Source organism: Diabrotica virgifera, chromosome 7 (assembly GCF_917563875.1).
Source record: "Diabrotica virgifera virgifera chromosome 7, PGI_DIABVI_V3a".
Lineage (NCBI taxonomy): Eukaryota > Metazoa > Arthropoda > Insecta > Coleoptera > Chrysomelidae > Diabrotica > Diabrotica virgifera.
Window position 1 is genome coordinate 219,015,443 of NC_065449.1, and position 21,120 is coordinate 219,036,562.

Here is a 21,120-nt window from a genome sequence, read left to right on the forward strand (position 1 = left end):
CGCAGCAAATGTGCATTTTGTAAGCTTTAATCTGAATCCTTCACTTTTGATAGCTGTAAATAGTTGTGTTAGATGTCTGATATGTTCTGAGAATGATTTTGAAAAAACTAGTATGTCATCTATGTAGCTCACTGCAAAGTCAGCAAGTTTGTGTTTTCTTATTATATTACACATTATTCGCTGAAATATAGCTGGGGATGTTTTCAGCCCAAATGGTAAACAAGTCCACTGAAAATGTCCCTCTTGTGTAACAAATCCTGTTTTGTATCTATCTGTAATACGCATAGGAATTGACCAAAATGCAGAATTGATATCAAGGGTTGAGAAAAATTTACAGTTTCTCGTCTTTTGCATTAAATCTTCAATATGAGGAAATGGTTGTGATTGTGGCACAACAATTTTATTCAGGTCTCTAAAATCAATGCATAATCGTGATTTTGTATTTTCCTCTCTCTTGTAAGCTAATGTAACTGGTGCTGCGAAGGGGCTGTATGATTCTTCGATTAGCTTTTTGTCTAATAGCATTGCAATTTGCTTTTCAATTTCCTTTCTATCCTCAATTGAGTTTCTATATGGCCTTCTGCTGCAATATTTTTCTTCTAATAAATCAATGTGTGCTTCATAATCCTTTACTGTTCCTACATCATACTTATCTTTGGCAAATATGGATTTGTTTTCATTTATTAATTCATCTATTCTTAATTGTTGATAGCGATCTAAATGGTTTACATAAATTTCAAAAATTTGATTTTCAAAGTGTTCATTAAAATTTATTAAATGTTTATTTCCCATTTCATTTGACATATCAGATACCTTTGAATTATCATTTGTTTCCTTAGAAGCAAATATTATTTCTTCATTAATTTCCTTATAAATTTTAGCATTTGTTTGAAAAGTTTTTTCTATTTCCTTAGAAATAGTATCTATATGTATAGGTGGTTTTTGACTTATTTTCAGGTTTTCATCTTGACATAAATAAAAATTTTTTATACAGTCTAAACCAATTAGAAAATCATAATCAAAATTATCCTTGTCAATCACAAAGACTTCAGTTTCTTTTTCTACGTCAAAAATTTTTATACTTAATTTGATCATTCCATTTGTTTTTTTAAGGCCATTAATAGTTTTTAAATTAGTACCTCTAGGATTAATTAGTCTTTCATTATTTATTTTCAACAATTTTGAATTTATTAATGAGACATTTGAACCTGAATCATATATTCCAAAAATCTCAAAATTGCTATTCAGTACTAATTTTACTTTTATTAATGGCAACACTAGCAGTTTTTTTGATTTTCATTTTGTAGTTCACATTCTATTTCTGAGTTGTTGATAAGTTGAATTTGACTATCTTTGTCATTGTGATTATCTTTTGCCTTATACCAACATGCTGATTCTAAGTGGTAACGTGTTCCTTTTTTAAGCTTTTCACAAATACTGCATATGTGTTTTTGTTCTTTGTATAATCTTTGGCTGGTTTTGTATTGTTTTTCTTCAACTTTTTCTTTAAAATCTAAGAATACTTTCTGTCTTTTACCTTGCTTGTTTACCAAGTATTCATTCTTGTTCAACTCACTAAATAGATGAGTAGTTGAAATCAATGAATATTTATCAAGTTTATTCATTATGTCGTCTGGCAAACCTAATACAATAAGGTTTATTAATGTGTCATTGTCGATTGTTTTATTTACTTCCAATAATAATCTTTCTTTTTTTGTTGCATATTCTATAAGAGAACCACTTTGATATTTGAATGTGAATGCGTATTTGATTTGAGACCAACCTTTCTTTTCATATGCATCACAAAAGTTTGTTTTCCAAATTTTCCAATCTGATTGTACTGTGTATTTAATTATCATGCTACTGTACCAATCTAAACATTGTTTTTCAAGTAAGTATTTTAATGACTCTATTTTCTGTTCATCATCTATGATTTCAAATCGTTCGCACTCTCTCTCAAAGTCTTCCATCCACTGACAAGCATTCGGTATTTTTATAGAAAATTTTTCAATCAAAAAACTTTCAGTTACTCTGCTTAAATTTTTTATTGATGGTATTTCTTTTTCATAAGTAGCAACTACAGATTGTGTTTTCTCATCTAAATACTGTTCCCCAAATTGTAAATTCTCACCATCATCTAAATATATCTTTCTCATTTCAATATCTAATGGTACCCATAAATTTCTTTTTTGACCTCTTTTTTTCAAAGAATTTTTTACTTTTATAAATACATTAGATTTCGCTAGGTATGTATGTTTATTTACCTGCTTGAATTCTTCTGGGAGCTCAAAAACACGTCCATCTGGAGTTTCAATTGCTGTTATACATATTTCATTCCTTTTTCCATCTGCGGATCCCTGTATTGTAAACTGGAACTTTAATTTCTCCATTTTTTTGACTAGTAATGTCGTTTTGTAATGATATTTATAGGAATAAGGACAGCTGTGTTGCTCTAGAATAAAGTATTTTATTAAAACATGTTTTAATACAACATTTACAATATTTACCTAGAATAAAGAAACGACATTTAATGTCAATATTCCCAATCTATGATTATTTCTACAAATAAGTGAAAATAAAAGTTTCATAAATGCTTGACATTTCATAAATGACGACGTCTGTCAATCCAATCTCTTCTCAGCTAGTGACGGTTCGGCAGGCCAGGAGTGTGTTCCGAATTTCTAACGTTGGCTGACTGCGTTCCAATTTGAAATTCCAATTTGAGATGACATCTTTGAGCACAGCAATATTAAAATGATGAAAGTATAATATGTAGTTTCATTACATACATATATTGGTTTTGTTTTTTATTTTAATTTTGTTTTAATTTCTTAACTTGTCTTTTAATATCTACGATTTATCTAATTTCAGAATATTGTATGTGTTACTGTTATTTTTTTTACTCTATGTAAGCTTTGTCTACAAAATTGTAAAATAGTTTTTAATTTATGGAAGACTATGTACTGGACTTGATGATGAGGCAACGAAAATATAAGCCTCGAACCCGGTTGTTTTACACTTTTTAACATCAATTAAATAAAAACTCAAAGATTTCGAGTACTTAATTTATATCTTTTAGTATAATGGACTCGCATTGGCGACCCTTTCATGATTTATCTTCCTCTGCTAAGAGCTCATCGACAGATTTTTCGTAATCAAATTGACGCTTTTTTCTCCTGGTTCGAATTTTATTTTCAGCTGAAAATTCGAATTTATATCAAGATTTTCTTCAATTTCATTAGCAGTAATTTTCGTCAAGTCATAGCCAAACTTTCTGCGACTTTTCATTTATTTTTATAGTTTCTGACAACATTTTTACACAATCTGACAAATTTATACTATCTATTCTGATTTCTGAATCTTTGTTGACTTCTTCTATTATTTCGAATGAGGTATCATATATTTCACAAACTTGAAATCTTAAAGCCTTAAATGTTTCAATGCATCTATTTGACTTGACCATCTAGTATCACTCAACGGTTTTAGAGTTGTGAAACATGTTTTTTCGGAACTTTCGGAAAAAAGTGTAGAGTTCTTGTGTAATACAAAAAGGGTTGTTGTTTCTGTAGAAGAAGACGCTTTCTTCACTTTTAAAACTAAGTTTAAAGAGTGGTCTGCGCAGGGCACGTAAAACGCCCTCTGATATTTTTCAAGTGTTCTATTTTGCACACCCTTTATCTTATTCCTATGATTATTTTTATGTATTTTGATTTTACTGATTTTGCCGCCCCCCTTATGATGCCGCCTGATGCGACTGCCTCACCGCATCATAGCACCGCACGGCCCTGATCAGAACCAACATCGATTTAAAAGCATTCTACAATGACACCGATATTGTCCAAGAAATTAAATCACAGCGACTAAGATGGGCAGGCCACGTGCACAGACTTTATAACGAGAGACTTGTAAAACTGGTATGGGAAGAGATTCCTACAGGCAAAAGACCACTCGGACGTCCCAGAATGCGATGGAGAGATAACATCCAATCAGATCTCCGAAAAATAAATATTCCATTTGACCCTAGGTCAGGCCCGGCCCCAGGGGTGGGCGAACTGGGCGGCCGCCCAGGGCGGCGAATTCAGGGGCGGCAAATTTTAGAGGACAGCCAATTTTTGAAATTGAAGAAATAATAACTTATGTTTTTAATATTATAAAAAATCAATATTTTGAACAAGAACGGCAAAAATGCAACTAAAAACGAGAATTACGTAACTGAAACAATAAAAATTGCAAGGTTTATTCGACGGAATATCGACAACAGCGCCTTCTTCTTCATCGCATAGAAATAGTAGGATCAGAACTAAACTAAATTCACTTAAAATTAACTTTACTGAAAATGGATATAATAATTAGAAACATATGGCTGAAGCTTTGTCCAGCCACGCTAACTAAGTCTCCAGCTCATCTACAGTCAAAGCGACAGTGGGTAGAACTAGCAATTAGACTAGAATCGGTCAAAATCATACATGAAGAAACACAAAAAGTTCTAAATTCAGAAACTGGTGATTGGAAAAATGTAATACAACGACTTATATCAATAATACAGTTCTTAGCACAACAGTGTCTTCCAGTGAGGGGCGATTCTGATAAACATTTTCATCAAAACAATTGTAATTTTTTAAGCTTTTTGAGCTCTTTAAAAATTTTGATTATGTTTTAGAAGAGCACATTAGAAGGATAACTAATGAAAGTAACAAGCAGCATCACTACTTGGAAAACGTATTCAAACCCAGATTATCCAGCTCCTCCATGACCAAATAAAAAAAAATATAATTTTAAACTTTTTGAAATCAGCAAAGTATTGTAGCAAAATTTTAGATTGTATATCTGATATTGCTGGGGTGGAAGAGATGACTATTGTTGTACATTTTGTCGATTTAGGTTCTTGTTCACAAAGTGTTAAAATTGAAGAGCACTTTCTTGGATTTGTGCCTGTAGTGGAAACCATTGGCTTGGGAGTTACAGAATGAACTGGGAATACCTTTAGAAGATATGAGAGGACAAGGGTATGATAATGGGGCAAACATAGAAGAGAAGAACTTGGAGTTCAAAACAGAATTTTGAAAATGAATCCTAGAGCATTTTTTGTCCCATGTTCTAGCCATTCACTTAACTTAGTCGTGAACGATGCTGCTAAAACCTCACAGTTTGCAGTTTCTTTCTTTTCCTTAGTGACAAAAATTTACAACTTTTTCTCAGCATCTATTCATCGTTGGACTATGCTGAAAAATCATATTTCTAGACTAACATTGAAACATTTGTCCGAAACTAGATAGGAAAGTAGAATAATTGATGAAATTACTCCCATTAGATACCAAATTGAAGAAATTTACGATGCTCATGTAGAAATCACTGTGAATAAAAATAACGATAAAATGGTTGCTCATGAGGCAAGCTGTTTGACAAATCAAATCCGCGATTTTACTTTTCTTTGCTCTGTAGTAATATGGTATAATATGTATATCAACGTAGTCGCGTATTCAGAGTATTGATATGGGAGCGTATCAAGGTATAAGTTTATTAGAAAAATCGGAAATCTCTTTTAAGTCTCTCACAAGTGATTTAAAATTCCAGGGCTATTTGACAGAACCAAAAGAGCTCATCAAAGTTAGAAATTGAGAACCCGAAAAGGAGGCATAGTAATAGCCAGAAACAGGAAAGTGAAAAGACAATTTGGTCATGAGCCTGAAGATGAAAGTATGGACCTAGATCCAAAGACACGATATAAAGTTGACTTCTATTTAAAAATTATAGACACAACCGTTAATGCATTAAGTGATATATTTTAGCAAATTAAGAGTCATGGTGAAATTTTTGAGTTTTTGGGTATACAAGGGGGAGGGGGGCGGCGATCGCCGATCTTGCCCAGGGCGGCATAATCCCTAGGGCCGGGCCTGCCCTAGGTTGATGGAAGACCGAACAAATTGGAAGAAAGTTATACAGTCAGCCAGGACCCACCCAGGGTTGTAGCGCTACGTGATGATGATGATATCTATGCATTTGTCGCCCTTTTTCCTTACAAATTATAGAAGGATAGAATACAGGTGAAAGTAAGAATTTGTTACCAATCTAAGAAAGCTTTTAGATTTTTGTTTTAAAATATTATTTAGTTAGAAATGGGGTTTCTTAGGTTTCGCTTATTTTTTGATAGATATCGCTATAGCGTCTATTTACAAATTATTTTTTATTAATTTCCTTACTCAACAGTTAAATTTAGTTTTTATTCAGTGCTCATCACAGGCTGCTCTGATGATTCCAAAGAGTTGAAACATATGTAAGCAGATGGTGATGGTTTCTGAAACAAATGTTTTAACGGTGTTTTTATTTTTAATTTATTGATCCATGTGCTAAATGAGGTTTTGTTTAATTTTTTCGTATATAATCATTCACACGATCTTCTAGAGACTTTATAGTTACAAGTTTATGACCTACATTCCACATGTTAAGCCATTTAACTTTAACAGACGTGGCAAAATTTATCACCGCGAAATATTAACTGAAAAAGCGTCCCCAGACAGGGTAACCGTATTCATGTTGTAAAAAATATATCTTCTTTGTCATTCTTCACACTCCTCCTTACCCCAACTATTTACATCAAGTTGAAGTAAACGTTGAAACATTTTAAAGACGGGTCGAATTTTAGCGCATCATTTGGGTTTACGACACTTTAGCAATTTTGACAAGCCTATCAGAGTTTTGTTCGTTATGGAGGCATTTCTTGTAAGATGTACGAGATAAGTCGACAGGATCGTATCTAAACATAAATTGACTAGAAGTTTAAAGTTAAGTTAATATGACATCAATAACCATACTTGCGAGCAAATAAATCGACTCACTCGATGAATGATCAAATCAATCAAATTAAATAATTTATTTAATCCCTTTACACTGTAAATATACCTACAGATTGGACGTGTCAAAAAAAATGTATAATAAGTATATAATAATAAGTAACAAGCTAAAACTAAAAATAATTACAATTACATATAATATAAAATATAGTGTGTTAACATACACAACATAATCAAAGTCAAAACACAGATAACATACAAAAACACTATTTAGTCCAGAAAGCCACTGCGCATCCGCTAGGAAAAATATTCTAATTCGGATTTTTTGCACAATCCTACTCAAAAAGGACTCCTTTTAACAAATTTGCATGTTGCCAGGACCAAAAGGTTGTCAAAAATTTTTTAAACGTTTTTTTTTGTTTTTTTCCTAAAATTATTTTTTTATGCATGGAAAAAAGTTTTTTTAGGTTTTTTGGATCATTCCAAACAGAAAAGGTCTTTAGTGACTTTTCTCTAAAAATAATAGTTTTTGACATATAAGCGATTAAAAATTAAAAAATTGCGAAATCGCCCATTTTTAACCCTCAAAAACTATGTGAAAAACTGAAAATTTGAATGTTGCCAAGGTAGACAGATATTATTTAAACATCGATTGATAAAATCCCGAAAAGTTTTTTGCAATACAATATTCAAAACTCCTTTGTTTTTTAATTGCTAATCAAGCGTGCGCGACACTATTTTCCACCGACAGTATGGTGCAAATGAAAGGAATAAATTCGTTATTTCGTAAACCGGCGACTTTAAGGAAAAATCCCGAAACAGGTCGATTTTTATTTTTAAGTTATGATATTATGGCATATATGGTATACTAGTGACGTCATCCATCTGGACGTGATGACGTAATCGATGATTTTTTTTAAATGAGAATAGGGGTCGTGTGCTAGCTCATTTGAAAGGTTCTTCAATTCTATATTCAGTAATATAAACATTTACATAATTATTTATACAGGGTGTCCAAAATTTTTTTATTAAATTAAATTATTTGACAAAAAACGAAGTAGAAGGACACCCTGTATAAATAATTATGTAAATGTTTACATTACTGAATAGAGAATTGAAGAACATTTCTAATGAGCTACCACACGACCCTTATTCTCATTTAAAAAAATCATCGATTACGTCATCACGCCCAGACGGATGACGTCACTAGTATACCATATATGCTACAATATCATAACTAAAAAATAAAAATCGACCTGTTTCGGTATTTTTCCTTAAAGTCGCCGGTTTACGAAATAACGAATTTATTCCTTTCATTTGCACCATACTGTCGGTGGAAAATAGTGTCGCACACGCTTGATTAGCAATTAAAAAACAACGGAGTTTTGAAAATTGTATTGCAAAAAACTCTTCGGGATTTCATCAATCGATATTTAAAGAATCTCTACCTACCTTGGCAACATTCAAATTTTCAGTTTTTCACATAGTTTTTGAGGGTTAAAAATGGCCGATTTCGCAATTTTTCCATTTTTAATCGCTTATATGTCAAAAACTATCAACTTTAGAGAAAAGTCACTAAAGACCTTTTCTGTTTGGAATGATCTAAAAAACCTAAAAAAAAATTTTTCCATGCAAAAAAAATTATTTTAGGAAAAAAACAAAAAAAAACGTTTAAAAAATTTTTGACCACATTTTGGTCCTGGCAACATGCAAATTTGTTAAAAGGAGTCCTTTTTGTGTAAGATTGTGCAAAAAATTCGAATTAGAATATTTTTTCTAGCGGATGCGCAGTGGCTTTCTGGACTAATTACACTACACTCAGTTCATAAGGCTGTCTTTAAATTCCTGGATGGAATAAAAACATCCATTTTCCAGTAATCTTTTTTGAAACAGAGTTGTTGAGTTTGAGTTCTTTAATTTATTGTTCTGGTAGCATATTATATAAAGCGATACCTGAGTTTAAGGTGAGTTTTTTTAAAAAATTCAGAATAAAGTTGTCTTTATGCCTGGTATTGTATGAATGTTCATACGAAAATTTCAACAAATTGAATCTCTTCTTAAACACATATGAAACTATTTTATAGATGTAAATAGATGGGACTGTTAAGATTTTAAAATATCTAAAAGTATCTCGACACGAAGTTCGGAATTGTAAGTCGAATATTAGTCGAATCAGCCGTTTTTGAAGAACGAAAACTCGCTGTACGTCGCTGGATTGGCCCCATACTATTATAGTCCATGTGGTGAGACCGCTCCCGTCTAAAAAAAATTTTCTGATTCGGTTTCTTTGTGGATTCCTATTCAAAAATGTCCCCTTTAAACAAATCTGAAGGGTGCAGGACGGAATTTTTGGGCAGAAATTGTTTAAACAATTTTTTTAAACAAATACAAAAGATCATGTTTTTTGCTCTGGAACATATATTTTTAGATTTTTTTGGTCGATATAAACAAGAAAGGTATCTTGTAATTTTTCTCAGAAATTTATAGTTTTGGAGTTATAGGCGATTTGAAATCTGGAAAATGCGAAAATACGTATTTTCGAGGCTTAAAAGCTCATATTTAAATTAGTATTTTTGAGGTTGCCAGATACTTAGATTGAAGACTGAACATTCAGCTTCAAGATTCTGAAAAGTGATCGCGTCTACCTTGAATTTATACCGTTGTTTTTTAATTGCAAAATATGCGTGTCTATCCGATTTTTTCCGGTGCGGCGCACTCCATTTCAAAAATCTCCTATTTTCCTCCGAAAAGTATTTTTCCTAGATTCTTTGGGACATTCTAAATAACATAAGTTTCTTGACATTTTTCTCGAAAGTTAATAGTTTTTAAGTTATAAGCGATTTAAAATCCGAAAAATGACAAAAAAACGCATTTTCGGATTTTAAATCGCTTATAACTTTAAAACTATTAACTTTTGAGAAAAATGTCAAGAAACTTATTTTATTTAGAATGTCCCAAAGAATCCAGAAAAAATATTTTTCGGAGGAAAATAGGAGATTTTTGAAACTGAGCGCTCCGCACCGGCAAAAAAATCGGATAAACACGCATATTTAACAATTAAAAAACAACGGTATAAATTAAAGTTAGACGCGATCACTCTTCAGAACCTGAAAGCTGAATATTTAGTCTTCAATTTAAGTATCTGGCAACCTCAAAAATACTGATTTGAATATGAGTTTTTAAGCCTCGAAAATGCGTATTTTCGCATTTTTCAGATTTTAAATCGCCTATAACTCGAAAACTATCAATTTTTGAGAAAATCTACAAGATACCTTTCTTTTTCAGAATGACCGACAAAACTTAAAAATATATGTTCCGGAGCAAAAAAACGTGATCTTTTGTATTTGTTAAAAAAAATTGTTTAAAAAATTTCTGCCCAAAAATTCCGCCCGGCACCCTTCAGATTTGTTTAAAGGGGACATTTTTGAATAGGAATCCACAAAGAAACCGGAATATTGGAATATTACATTATTTGAAATACCGGAATATGCATAACAGTAATAAATTGATAATAATGTATTCCTGTCTAACATTTGTTTTAATGTCAACAGAAGATAAAAGCAATTGTATAATTTTTTACAAGTATAGTTTATGTTTATCATATAGTTTATGTTTAATAGTTTATCATGAGTTTGTTACTATGACACCATTTTGAAAATGCATTAAAAACAATGTTTATTTTCTCATTGAAACCTTTTTCTGTAGAATCAGAGAGAATTATACACGTATCATCTGCATACATAAGGACCTTGCCTTCAGATATATAAGAAGGAAGATCGTTAATAAAAATTTAAAAAATTAGTGGACCTAAGACACTTCCTTGTGGGGTGCCCATTTGCCCATATCTATCTCGTATGGGCTGGATAGTATATCATCAATTTTCACTATCATTTTCCTGTTTTTAAGAATAGACATAAACCAATCATTGAGGGGACCTCTAATACCTAAAGAACCCAATTTTTTGCTAATGAATACGTGATCAACTATATCGAACGCCATACTCAAGTCAAACATCAAGGATAAAAAAAAGGACTCTCATCCATCCTATCACTAATAAATTGAGTACACTCTACCAAGCTAGTCTCAGTAGATGATCCTTGACGAAAATCATGTTGATTATTACAGAGCAGTTTGAAACTCGATAATAATTTTTCAACTCTACTACTTACAGACTTTTCGATTATTTTAGAAAACAAGCTTGATAAATATATAGGACGATAATTAAAAGATGAAGTAATTTACAATCCTAATAGCTAAATTAATAATAATGAAAATATTAAAAATATTACTAAAAGATTTTTAAATTGAAAACTTATTGGTACATTTCCCTGGTGACACCTCCAAGGCTTCTACAATTTGCAAGCCAAATGGATGCTGCAGTGAAGACAAAGGAAAGGAATTCTACACTGTGCAATTCACATCCCCCGTCTGCAGCTTGGTTAAGTTCCAACGGAAAATGCACCTGGTTATTCTACGGAGTAATAAGACTATAAAATAAAATAAAAATGTATACCATTTTTATTCAGTTGCAATGCGAAGGCAAAACAATCTTACTTTTCAATTAGAATACGGAGCGCAGTCTAGTCCTCTGAATCGCGACTTTCGGCTCTTATTGGAGCCTCATCGGAAAGAACGTAGGCACTGTTCTCCATACCCCAATTTAACAGCGCCAAGAGTTTTTCCTACCCATTGCAACCGAAGTGAAGGTATTAGGTGACTAGCGTCATCTGGCAATTGAAAGATGAAGTAGTTTACAATCGTAATAGCAAAATTAATAATATTGAAAATATTAAAAATATTACTAAAAGATTTTTAAATTGAAGACTCATTGGTACATTTCAATTGCCAGATGACGCTAGTCACCTAATACCTTCACTTCGGTTGCAATGGGGGGAAAAAGTCTTGGCGCTGTTCAATTGGGGTATGGAGAACAATGCCTACGTTTTTTCCGATGAGGCTCCAATAAGAGCCGAAAATCGCGATTCGGAGGACTGGACTGCGCTCCGTATTCTAATTGAAATGTAAGATTGTTTTGCCTTCGCATTGCAACTGAATAAAAATGGTATATATTTTTATTTTATTTTATAGTCGTATTACTCCGTAGAGTAACCAGGTGCATTTTCCGTTGGAACTTTACCAACCTGCAGACGGGGGATGTAAATTGCATAGTGTAGAATTCCTTCTCTTTGTCTTCACTGCAGCATCCATTTGGCTTGCCAATTGTAGAAGCCTTGGAGGTGTCACCAGGGAAATGTACCAGTAAGTTTTCAATTTAAAAATCTCTTAGTAATATTTTTAATATTTTCAATATTATTAATTTTGCTATTAGGATTGTAAACTACTTCATCTTTCAATTGCCAGATGACGCTAGTCACCTAATACCTTCACTACGGTTTCAATGGGTGGGAAAAACTCTTGGCGCTGTTCAATTGGGGTATGGAGAACAGTGCCTACGTTCTTTCCGATGACGCTCCAATAAGAGCCGAAAATCGCGAATCAGAGGACTGGACTGCGCTCCGTATTCTAATTGAAAAGTAAGATTGTTTTGCCTTCGCATTGCAACTGAATAAAAATGGTATACATTTTTATTTTATTTTTTAGGACGATTACTGTGATTAGGATGAATTACTGACCCAAGTTATATAATTATGCTTATAATTTATGCTTATTAATTTCATGTTGTGTTCTTTGAATTAAAACAACTAATGCAAAAAAAAGTAATATCTACTAAAGAGTTTCCAAAAAAATAATAATTTTATGCAAATTGGCAACGTGTTGTAAAATTTGTCTTCTTCTCTATGGCATAAGGAATGCAGCAAATACTGTAACGGGCATGTTCTACGCAATTTAGACCTCTATCAATTTAACGGTTGTCGTCTCAGTCGCTTTTCAAACGTTGACCTGTGTGTAGATTTCGAAGTGCAGTAAGTGATTATTTTACAAAATGGATACTGTACCAGTGAAGGCGGTACAGAGGACTGTCGCTCGTCGCCTCCTTATGACGTAATCGGCAGTCTCAAGGACTTACCGCCGCCACCGGGAAACTGGTGGCTACAGTCGACGACCAGGTTCGGGTCGGCGACGTGTATCTGACTCTGTATGACAGACAGGTATGCCCAATTTATTAAGCTGGGTGTCTTGCGGAATCAACACACGACAGGAGTTGAGCTTCTACAATCCTTGAGGAATGTTCGAGGTATGACCGTCACTCAATGGATAGTTAGGAGAAGACTTAAGTGGTTAAAAAATTTAAATATCTAGGAGTAACAATCACAAATGACAATAAATTAGAGCGAGAAGTTGAAACGCGAATAATGGCAGGAAACAGATCTTTATTTGCAATGCAATATCTTATGAAGACAAAGCTTTTTTCACGAGGTGCAAAAATCTAGATATATAAGACCATAATACGACCAGCAGTCGCGTATTGAAGCGAAACATGGACGCTAACCAAAAGAAAAATAAATACGGGATAAATTACGGGAACGTAAAATCCTTCGCTTTATATATGACGCTTGCAGAGATAGCGTGACAAACGAATGGAGGCGCAGATACAATAACGAGCTAGAGTCTGTATTCGGAAACGAAAATCTAGTCAGATATATAAAGGTCAGTAGACTCAGATGGGCAGAGCATGTGATAAGCAGTAACGACAATCGCCTTATAAACAATGTGTTCTGGGAAAGGCCAGATGGAAGAAGGTCTGTAGGGATGAAAAAGGTGAAAAGATGCAGTCAAAACGAAGATCTAGAGAAAATGGGAGTGCGACAATGGGAATTAGTGGCACAGGACGGACAAACATGGAAGGCAATAGTAAACGCGGCAAAGACTCACGAAGAGTCGTACCGCCATTAATGATGATGATTAAGGTTGCGACTTTGACTCCCAGATGAGCCCAATTTGAACACATGTCAGAAACAAGCTCGACTTCAGTTTGCCCAAGAACACCTCAATTGGGACCTGGTTAATGGTGTAGTGTTTTATTCTCTGATGAGAGTCAAAAATGTGCTTGTAAGGTAATGGCAGAACGATTTGCTCAGTGCTACAGTCGAAACAGTGAGCTATGGGGGTGGTTCGGGTATATTTTGGGATGGTATATATTTACAATGAAAAACAGAGCTTGTGTTCATGCTCGGTGGTGATCGCGGAGGGGGTTTGATAGCGAATCGTTACATTACCGATATTCTCCACAGTGTTGCCACAGGTCTTGGACAAAATTTCGGGAGACTGCTCCTACTTTTCGGTAGAAATCGTCAAATTTCGGTAGATTTCATTTTTTGCTTCTTTTGCTATCACATTGCAAAAAAATGATACTTTAGGTATGAGTATTCAAAAATAAACTACATTCATCATCATATAATGATCAATAACCACCATTTATCATAAAAATCATTCAAAGTTCAAAATCGGTATACCTTAAAAAAATGTATTTTCTCGGCTTTCTAGGTATTATAGAGCAATTTTCTTCATTTTTTTTTAATCCAAAGTAACTCGAGTAGAGCCGTCTAATTAACGCAATACTAAATATCAAGGATGCTTCAGTTTTGTTATAAGGAGTTAATTTATTTATAATAAAATAAAACTGCATATTTTTTCCTGTTGTAGACTTTTTAAAAAAACTTACCACACGTGTACCTATTAACGTTCAAATACAAATATTCTTATTTGAAAGCTGTATAATTGCTTAAACAAGTTAAAAATTTTGTTATAATAAATAATAGTTGTTTTTAACATTTATAGGCCTGGATCCCGCGTACCAAAAAAAAAGTTGATTAATAGCAAGCTGAAAATTTGTTAATAGCTTAACGGTGTCTAGTCGGACAAACTTTGATGTGCGGGAACACTGGAACAGGGGAAGTTTTAATTGTGGAACAGTTTAAAAATTTGGAACGAAAGATTACGAAAACGTCCCATGTATTTTGTCGGTCAGAACATCCAATTGATTTGTTACCCTTTCATTAAACTCTCATGCAAAAATCAGACTGCTGTTACTAACCAACATGATTCCTGTTATTTGACATGTTCTTCGTGTTCCACTCATTAAAATGCCCAGTTGGTGATAAACACCAGTCTGATTTTTGCATGAGAGTTTAATGAAATGGTAACAAATCAATTGGAAGTTCTGTCCGACAAAATACATGGAACATTTTCGAAGTCTGACGTTCCAAATTTTTAACCTGTTCCAGTTCCCATACTTCCCCTGTTCCAGTGTTCCCATACATCAAAGCTTGTCCGACTAGACACCGTTAAGCTATTAACAAATTTTCAGCTTGCTATTAATCAACTTTTTTTGGTGCGCGGGATCCATGTCTATTATAAATTACCTACTGCAAAAATAAGGGTTTTTTGCAACTATCTCCAATTGTTTATGTATTTCAAATTAGAAACTATTAAGATCTAGAATATTTATTTGAAACATTTTTCTCTAAAATCTACAAAGAATATTTTATAGGCAAAAAAATGATTTTTTACACTTTATAATCGTTTAAAAACAAAACAATGTCGGATATTGAAGCAATTGAGAACGAGAAAAATTTTTAATGTTCTTTAGTTATGTCGAAATACTGTAAGTTAAAAAGGTGCAAAATAAATTTCTCCTGTTTTAAGATTTTAATATAAATACTATTTTTAGTTTGGAATTATCTTCTATATCAAAATAAGCCACAATCCTTCAGTATTCACTATTCAGATTCAGGTAGATACATTTTACTCCCAAAATCATAATATAAAAGAACAAATAACTGGTCATAAAATTGATATCGATAAATCCGTATCTGCTGGTTCGAACATTGTCACAAGCTAGTAAAAGCAATTCAAGAATTCTTGAAAATTGACTAAACTCTGTTGCCAAATCTATCCGCTAAAAACAAATTTTCTAATAATTTTGATTTTTCGGTAGAAAAAAATCAGCAGATTAATTTGAAAATTAAGAATTTTGATTTTTCGGTAGAAAAAATGGAGAATTAGGTAGATCGGTAGATTTGACAGGTATTCGGTAGATCTACCGAAAAATCGGTAGCTGTGGCATCACTGATTCTCCAAGGCAATGTTGTTTCTTAGCGCCGTCTACATGCGCGACGGCTGCATGCTAAAGCATGATAACTCTCGATGGCACACAGCATGGATTAGGAAAGATTACCTGGCTAACACCAATATAACAGTAATGGACTGGCCTTCATTGAGTAAGGATATGAATCCCATCGAGCACCTATGGGATAAGCTCAAACGCAGTATCCGTAATCCAACACCAGCGACAGTGGCGGAGCTGAAAATTAAATCAGATGAAGAGTGGGAAGCCATTCTTCAGGAATCAGTAAGAAACGTAATGATCTAACATGGAATGTATAATACATATAACAATTAAGATCTAACATGGAAAGTATAGTAAATACAGAGGAGGAAATAATCAGTATTAATTTTGATTTTTTATGTTAATTTACTTTTATATTCATTACATAATGACTTTCATTCATAAAGTGTTTTCTCACATACAATATTAATAGTCGTGTCGCCAGTGGGAGTACAATGGCATCCTTAATTCAGATAGACTTACCCAAGTTTTTTTATGTATTTTGACCCGTAGAACACGAATTTTTTGGGTAACAATCGATCCGGATGTCGATAAGATTGTTATAAACAAAGAAATTTCAAAAAATCGAAAAATTGCAATTTTTGAACCCGAATAACTTTTGGCTGAAAAATAAAATAGCAATTCTGCTTACCGCATTTGAAAGTTCAAGTCAAATTCTATCGGTTTTGATTACTTTCATTGCTAAAAATCATTTTGTTTATTGTTAAACAAAGCTATAAACACATATAGGTCTGGATCCCGCGTATGAAAAAAAAGTTGATTAATAGCAAGCTGAAAATTTGTTAATAGCTTAAGGGTGTCTAGTCGGACAAACTTTGATATATGAGAACACTGGAACAGGAGAAGTTTTAATTGTGGAACAGGTTAAAAATTTGGAACGATCAGACCACGAAAACGGCACATTTATTTTGTCCGACAGAACAGACTTAAACCCTTCGAACAGAGATTAAACTCTTATGCAAAAATCAGTGGAAGATGTAGAATATATCAAATGACAGGAATTATGACAAGTGATAAATAGCTTCCGTTCGCAATTTGTTAAGAGCACGAAATGAGGGTCAATGCCATAAAACGGCCGTAAGTGTCGTAAAATCATAGGCGGAGGTTCCTGAGGTATTTATTAATGTGTTTAAAATCAAAATGTTTATCAATATTCTATTTTGAATAAAATAACGTTTTTAATAATTATTTACTTAGCAAAAAAAATTAAAACGTTCAACGCTAATGTTTGATAATTTAACCGTTACAAATTTTGTAAATAAGATTATCTTTAGAGATCTCTTTGCATATTTCAATACTAAACCTTCAATGTACATTATTTAATGTTAAGACGTGACTTATGAAGAAACTTAAAATTTTTACTTCTGTACAAGTACAATAATATGCAATACCTTTGGAATTCATACCTGAAGCTGAAGAAAGGTATAGAGATACCGTCTTTGGCGCTTTGGCCTCGCCTCTTAGTTTATATTCGAAACTTGAATTGAAAGGGTGTTATTAGGAACGAAAACAATTTTTTTGTTTAGTACGTTTTTGACCGCATTTAATCGAATATTAATTTCTTTTGCGAATTTTGTGCAGTGCGTGAGTAGTGTTTTTGAAGTTATACTTCTTTACGATCGTGAGTGAAATTTTTTAATTCCCTGGCGCAGGCGCATACAGACAGTATGTAGTTCGTTGCTAATCTTTCAAGATAGGTATGTATATATCAGCGCAAATAAGTCATTAAAAGAATATATTAGTGTTTTTAGTAAATGTATTATTTATTATAATTTTTGTGTCTTTGGATTTGTCTTCGTCGGTAGTAAGATAATAAAATATCTAGGTATAACATTTTTATACTTCACTTGATCTATTTGTCACCGTGTTGTGTAATTATATCCGAGACGTTACTGGTTACTTACAAGGGGCTCGATAGCTTGGTTAGTAGAGCATTGAACCAGAGATCGAGAGGTCCCGGATGATTCATATTTTTTTTTAATTTTTGGTTGTTTTAATAAAAAATTTTTGAAAGTGGTAGGTAAGAAAGTTAGTTTAACACTTAAATAAAATACAACTAACCTGTTAAGTATATTATTTATTTCGTTGAAATTATATAATACGTACGTACAAAGTACACACACATTCTTTTTTCCATATTCCTACAAACATATACTTACCTTTCGTTCGTGCTTGTTTTTGTTATTGCTTGCGATGGCTTCATCATCATCAACGTCATCAAGTTTTACACCGGTGCTATTGCGTACAGTCAGTAAGTCTGTCTATTCACCAAGAGAGAAGACTATTGTTCTGAACGTTCACGATGCTCTGGTTTTTCAGAATCCCACAAACACTGTTCGGAACATAATCGAGAGTTGTGCCAACACGACGCTCGTAGCAGCGTTAACAATATATAGGTTCCTATCAGAAAGAAAAAAACAAGGTATAACTAACCTAAACACAAATGAACACTTGAAGAGGGGAAAAAGCCTGTTGAAATTAATGAATTTGCCAAAAATATTATTCGAAGGAAAATTCACGGATTTTTTTTTCAAAAAGGAAATACCCAACCTTAACAAAATTTTACAAGAAGTTAAAGACGATCCTGATTTGCCTAATATCGGACGAACCAAACTGTGGGAAGTTTTAAAAGAATTAAATTTCCGGTGGGAGAAATCAGACCGAAAATCAGTTTTGATTGACCGCGAAGAGATAATATGTTGGAGAAGACATTATCTAAGATCCATACGAAAATTCCGGGCTGAAGGAAGGCCAATCTACTATCAGGACGAAACTTGGGTAAATGCAGGTCATACTCTAACAAAAATTTGGTCAGATAAAAATATATTAAGCTCCAGGCAAGCGTTTATAGAAGGTTGGTCTACTAGTATTTCCCCACCCTCTGGTAAAGATAGTAGATTAATAATTTCTCACCTTGGCAGTGAAAAAGGATTTCTTAGGGACGGTTTGTTGGAATTTCAATCCAAAAGCACAAAAGATTATCACGAGGAGATGACAGCTGATGTTTTCGAAGAGTATTTTGAGCAGATGATTGAACATATACCACCAAATTCAATTATAGTATTAGACAATGCACCTTATCATTCAAGACTAGTAGAAAGACTTCCAACGACTGCGTGGAAGAAACAAGATGTCCTTGACTGCCTGAGGAATAAGTCTCTGACTTACGAAGATGGAATGGTTAAAGCGGAACTTTTAAAAATTGCCCGGCAACACAAATCTAAGTACAAGAAATATGTAGTTGACAAAATGGCGGAAAGGCGAAACATCACAGTCCTTAGACTTCCACCCTACCACTGTGAAATAAATCCAATTAAACTCATTTGTGCCCAAAATGAAAGGTTATGTGGCTAGAAAAAATACATCATATAAAATACAAGCTGTGCGTGAATTGTTATATGAGTCTTTAGGACATATTACAGAACAAAACTGGCGAGATGCAGTAAGACATGTAATGGAAGAAGAACAAAAAATGTGGGATCTTGACAACATAATTGATGCGACTGTAGAGATACAACCGATAATTATTAACCTGCAAGACGACTCGGATTCCGAAGATGATCCTGTTTATTTTGAATTTGAATAGTTTTGTAATCGTAATTTAGTTTAGTCATATAGTCGAAAAAAAAAGTGAGTTATCTGGAAAGTTTTCCGGGAGTTTTAAAAATTGGTTATTTTGTGGATTTTATGCTCTTTTTGAATTTCAACTTTGCTACGTCGTATCTCCGCCGCTCGCGCCGCCATATTGAAAATGTGGCGCCAAATAACAGTTTTTTTTGGGAATACATCTAGGTATTAATTAAATAAATGTACATATGTTTTACAAATTGCAAGTAACTTTTTATTTTTGAATTGTTTATTTTTGAATAAAATATAGAAATTTTATTAAAACAAAAATACAATTTACCTACGTAGTTACCGTTTAAAAAATATATTTATTTAGTTTAAATAAAAAATGTTTTAATTATATACTCTACGGCCCTGGTCAATCATCTGCACCCAAAATATACCTACATAATCCGATTTAACTTTTACAGGTCTATTGTATTCCTTCAGATACAAGGTGGGTTAGTCGAAAACATCTTAAACTGCCAGTTTTAGGTTGGATTCCGTTATTATAAATCATTTTGCCTACCCTCTCTGTATTTAAGCCCACTAATGAGGGTTAAACTTGTACGTGCCTGTACTGAGCTCTTAAGAAATTGCGGACAGATAGGCAAAAATCAGTGGAAGATGTAGAATATATCAAATGACAGGAATTATGACAAGTGATAAATAGCAGTCTGATTTTAGCATGAGAGTTTAATCTCTGTTCAGAGAGTTTAGTCTATTCTGTCGGACAAAATAAATGTGCCATTTTCGTGGTCTGACCGTTCCAAATTTTTAACCTGTTCCACAATTAAAACTGCCCCTGTTCCAGCGTTCCCATATATCAAAGTTTATCCGACTAGATACCCTTTTTTTCATACGCGGGATCCAGAGCTAATAGTGATTGAATGATGTTTTCAATGCATTTCTCATTTGAAATCCAACGAGTAGGCGCGCATACAGACAATTTTTACGTAGATTACGTACACTAAAACGCATGCACTGGGCACGGGAAACACTATGTGTTTATGGCTTTGTTTAACAAATAAAAACTTAATTTTTAGCAATGCAAATAACCAAAACCGATAGAATTTGACTTGAACTTTCAAATGCAGTAAGCAGAATTGCTATTTTATTTTTTAATCAGAAGTTATTCGGGTTCAAAAATTGCACTTTTTCGATTTTTTAAAAGTTCAACCGCGTTTACCTCGAAAACTGTGCATTCTACGAAAAAACTTGTAAGACCATTTTTTGCTAAGAATCACCCAAAAATACAAAAAATGTTTTATTTTGCGAAAAATCGCTGTTATGTAATTCCTCAAGTTCTTTGTTTATAACAATCTTATCGACATCCGGATCAACTGTTACCCAAAAAATTCGTGTTCTACGGGTCAAAATACATAAAAAAAACTTGGGTAAGTCCATCTGAATTAAGGAAGCCATTGTACCCTCCCTGGCGACAGGACTATAAGTTATCTTTCTTAAGTTCTTTAGTTACTAGCTTAATAAATATTTTTGTCATTGCAATAAAAATTACTTCTGTTCAAACTATTTTACATTGTAGGTTGAAAGATACTTGCTAAAAAATATAACTTATTTTAATTTTTAAGTCGATTTTTTGGTTGCAAGTGTATGTAGTTACAATGAGTT

General features: G+C 33.1%; 2 protein-coding genes across 2 annotated transcripts; one reads left to right on the forward strand and one right to left on the reverse strand.

Annotated features, from left to right (window-relative positions):
• Positions 1-1,095: 1,095 nt before the first annotated feature.
• Positions 1,096-2,635, reverse strand: LOC126887965 (uncharacterized). Its single transcript, XM_050655922.1, has 2 exons — positions 2,508-2,635; positions 1,096-2,452 (listed from the first exon to the last, which is right to left on the reverse strand). The coding sequence occupies exon 2, from the start codon at positions 2,388-2,390 to the stop codon at positions 1,278-1,280; it is 1,113 nt and encodes a 370-aa protein (XP_050511879.1). The 5' UTR covers positions 2,391-2,452; positions 2,508-2,635; the 3' UTR covers positions 1,096-1,277.
• A 15,440-nt stretch (positions 2,636-18,075) lies between these two features.
• LOC126888712 (uncharacterized) lies at positions 18,076-19,236 on the forward strand. The gene has a single exon (XM_050657094.1). It carries the CDS (start codon positions 18,076-18,078, stop codon positions 19,234-19,236), a length of 1,161 nt encoding a protein of 386 aa, XP_050513051.1.
• Positions 19,237-21,120: the final 1,884 nt, after the last annotated feature.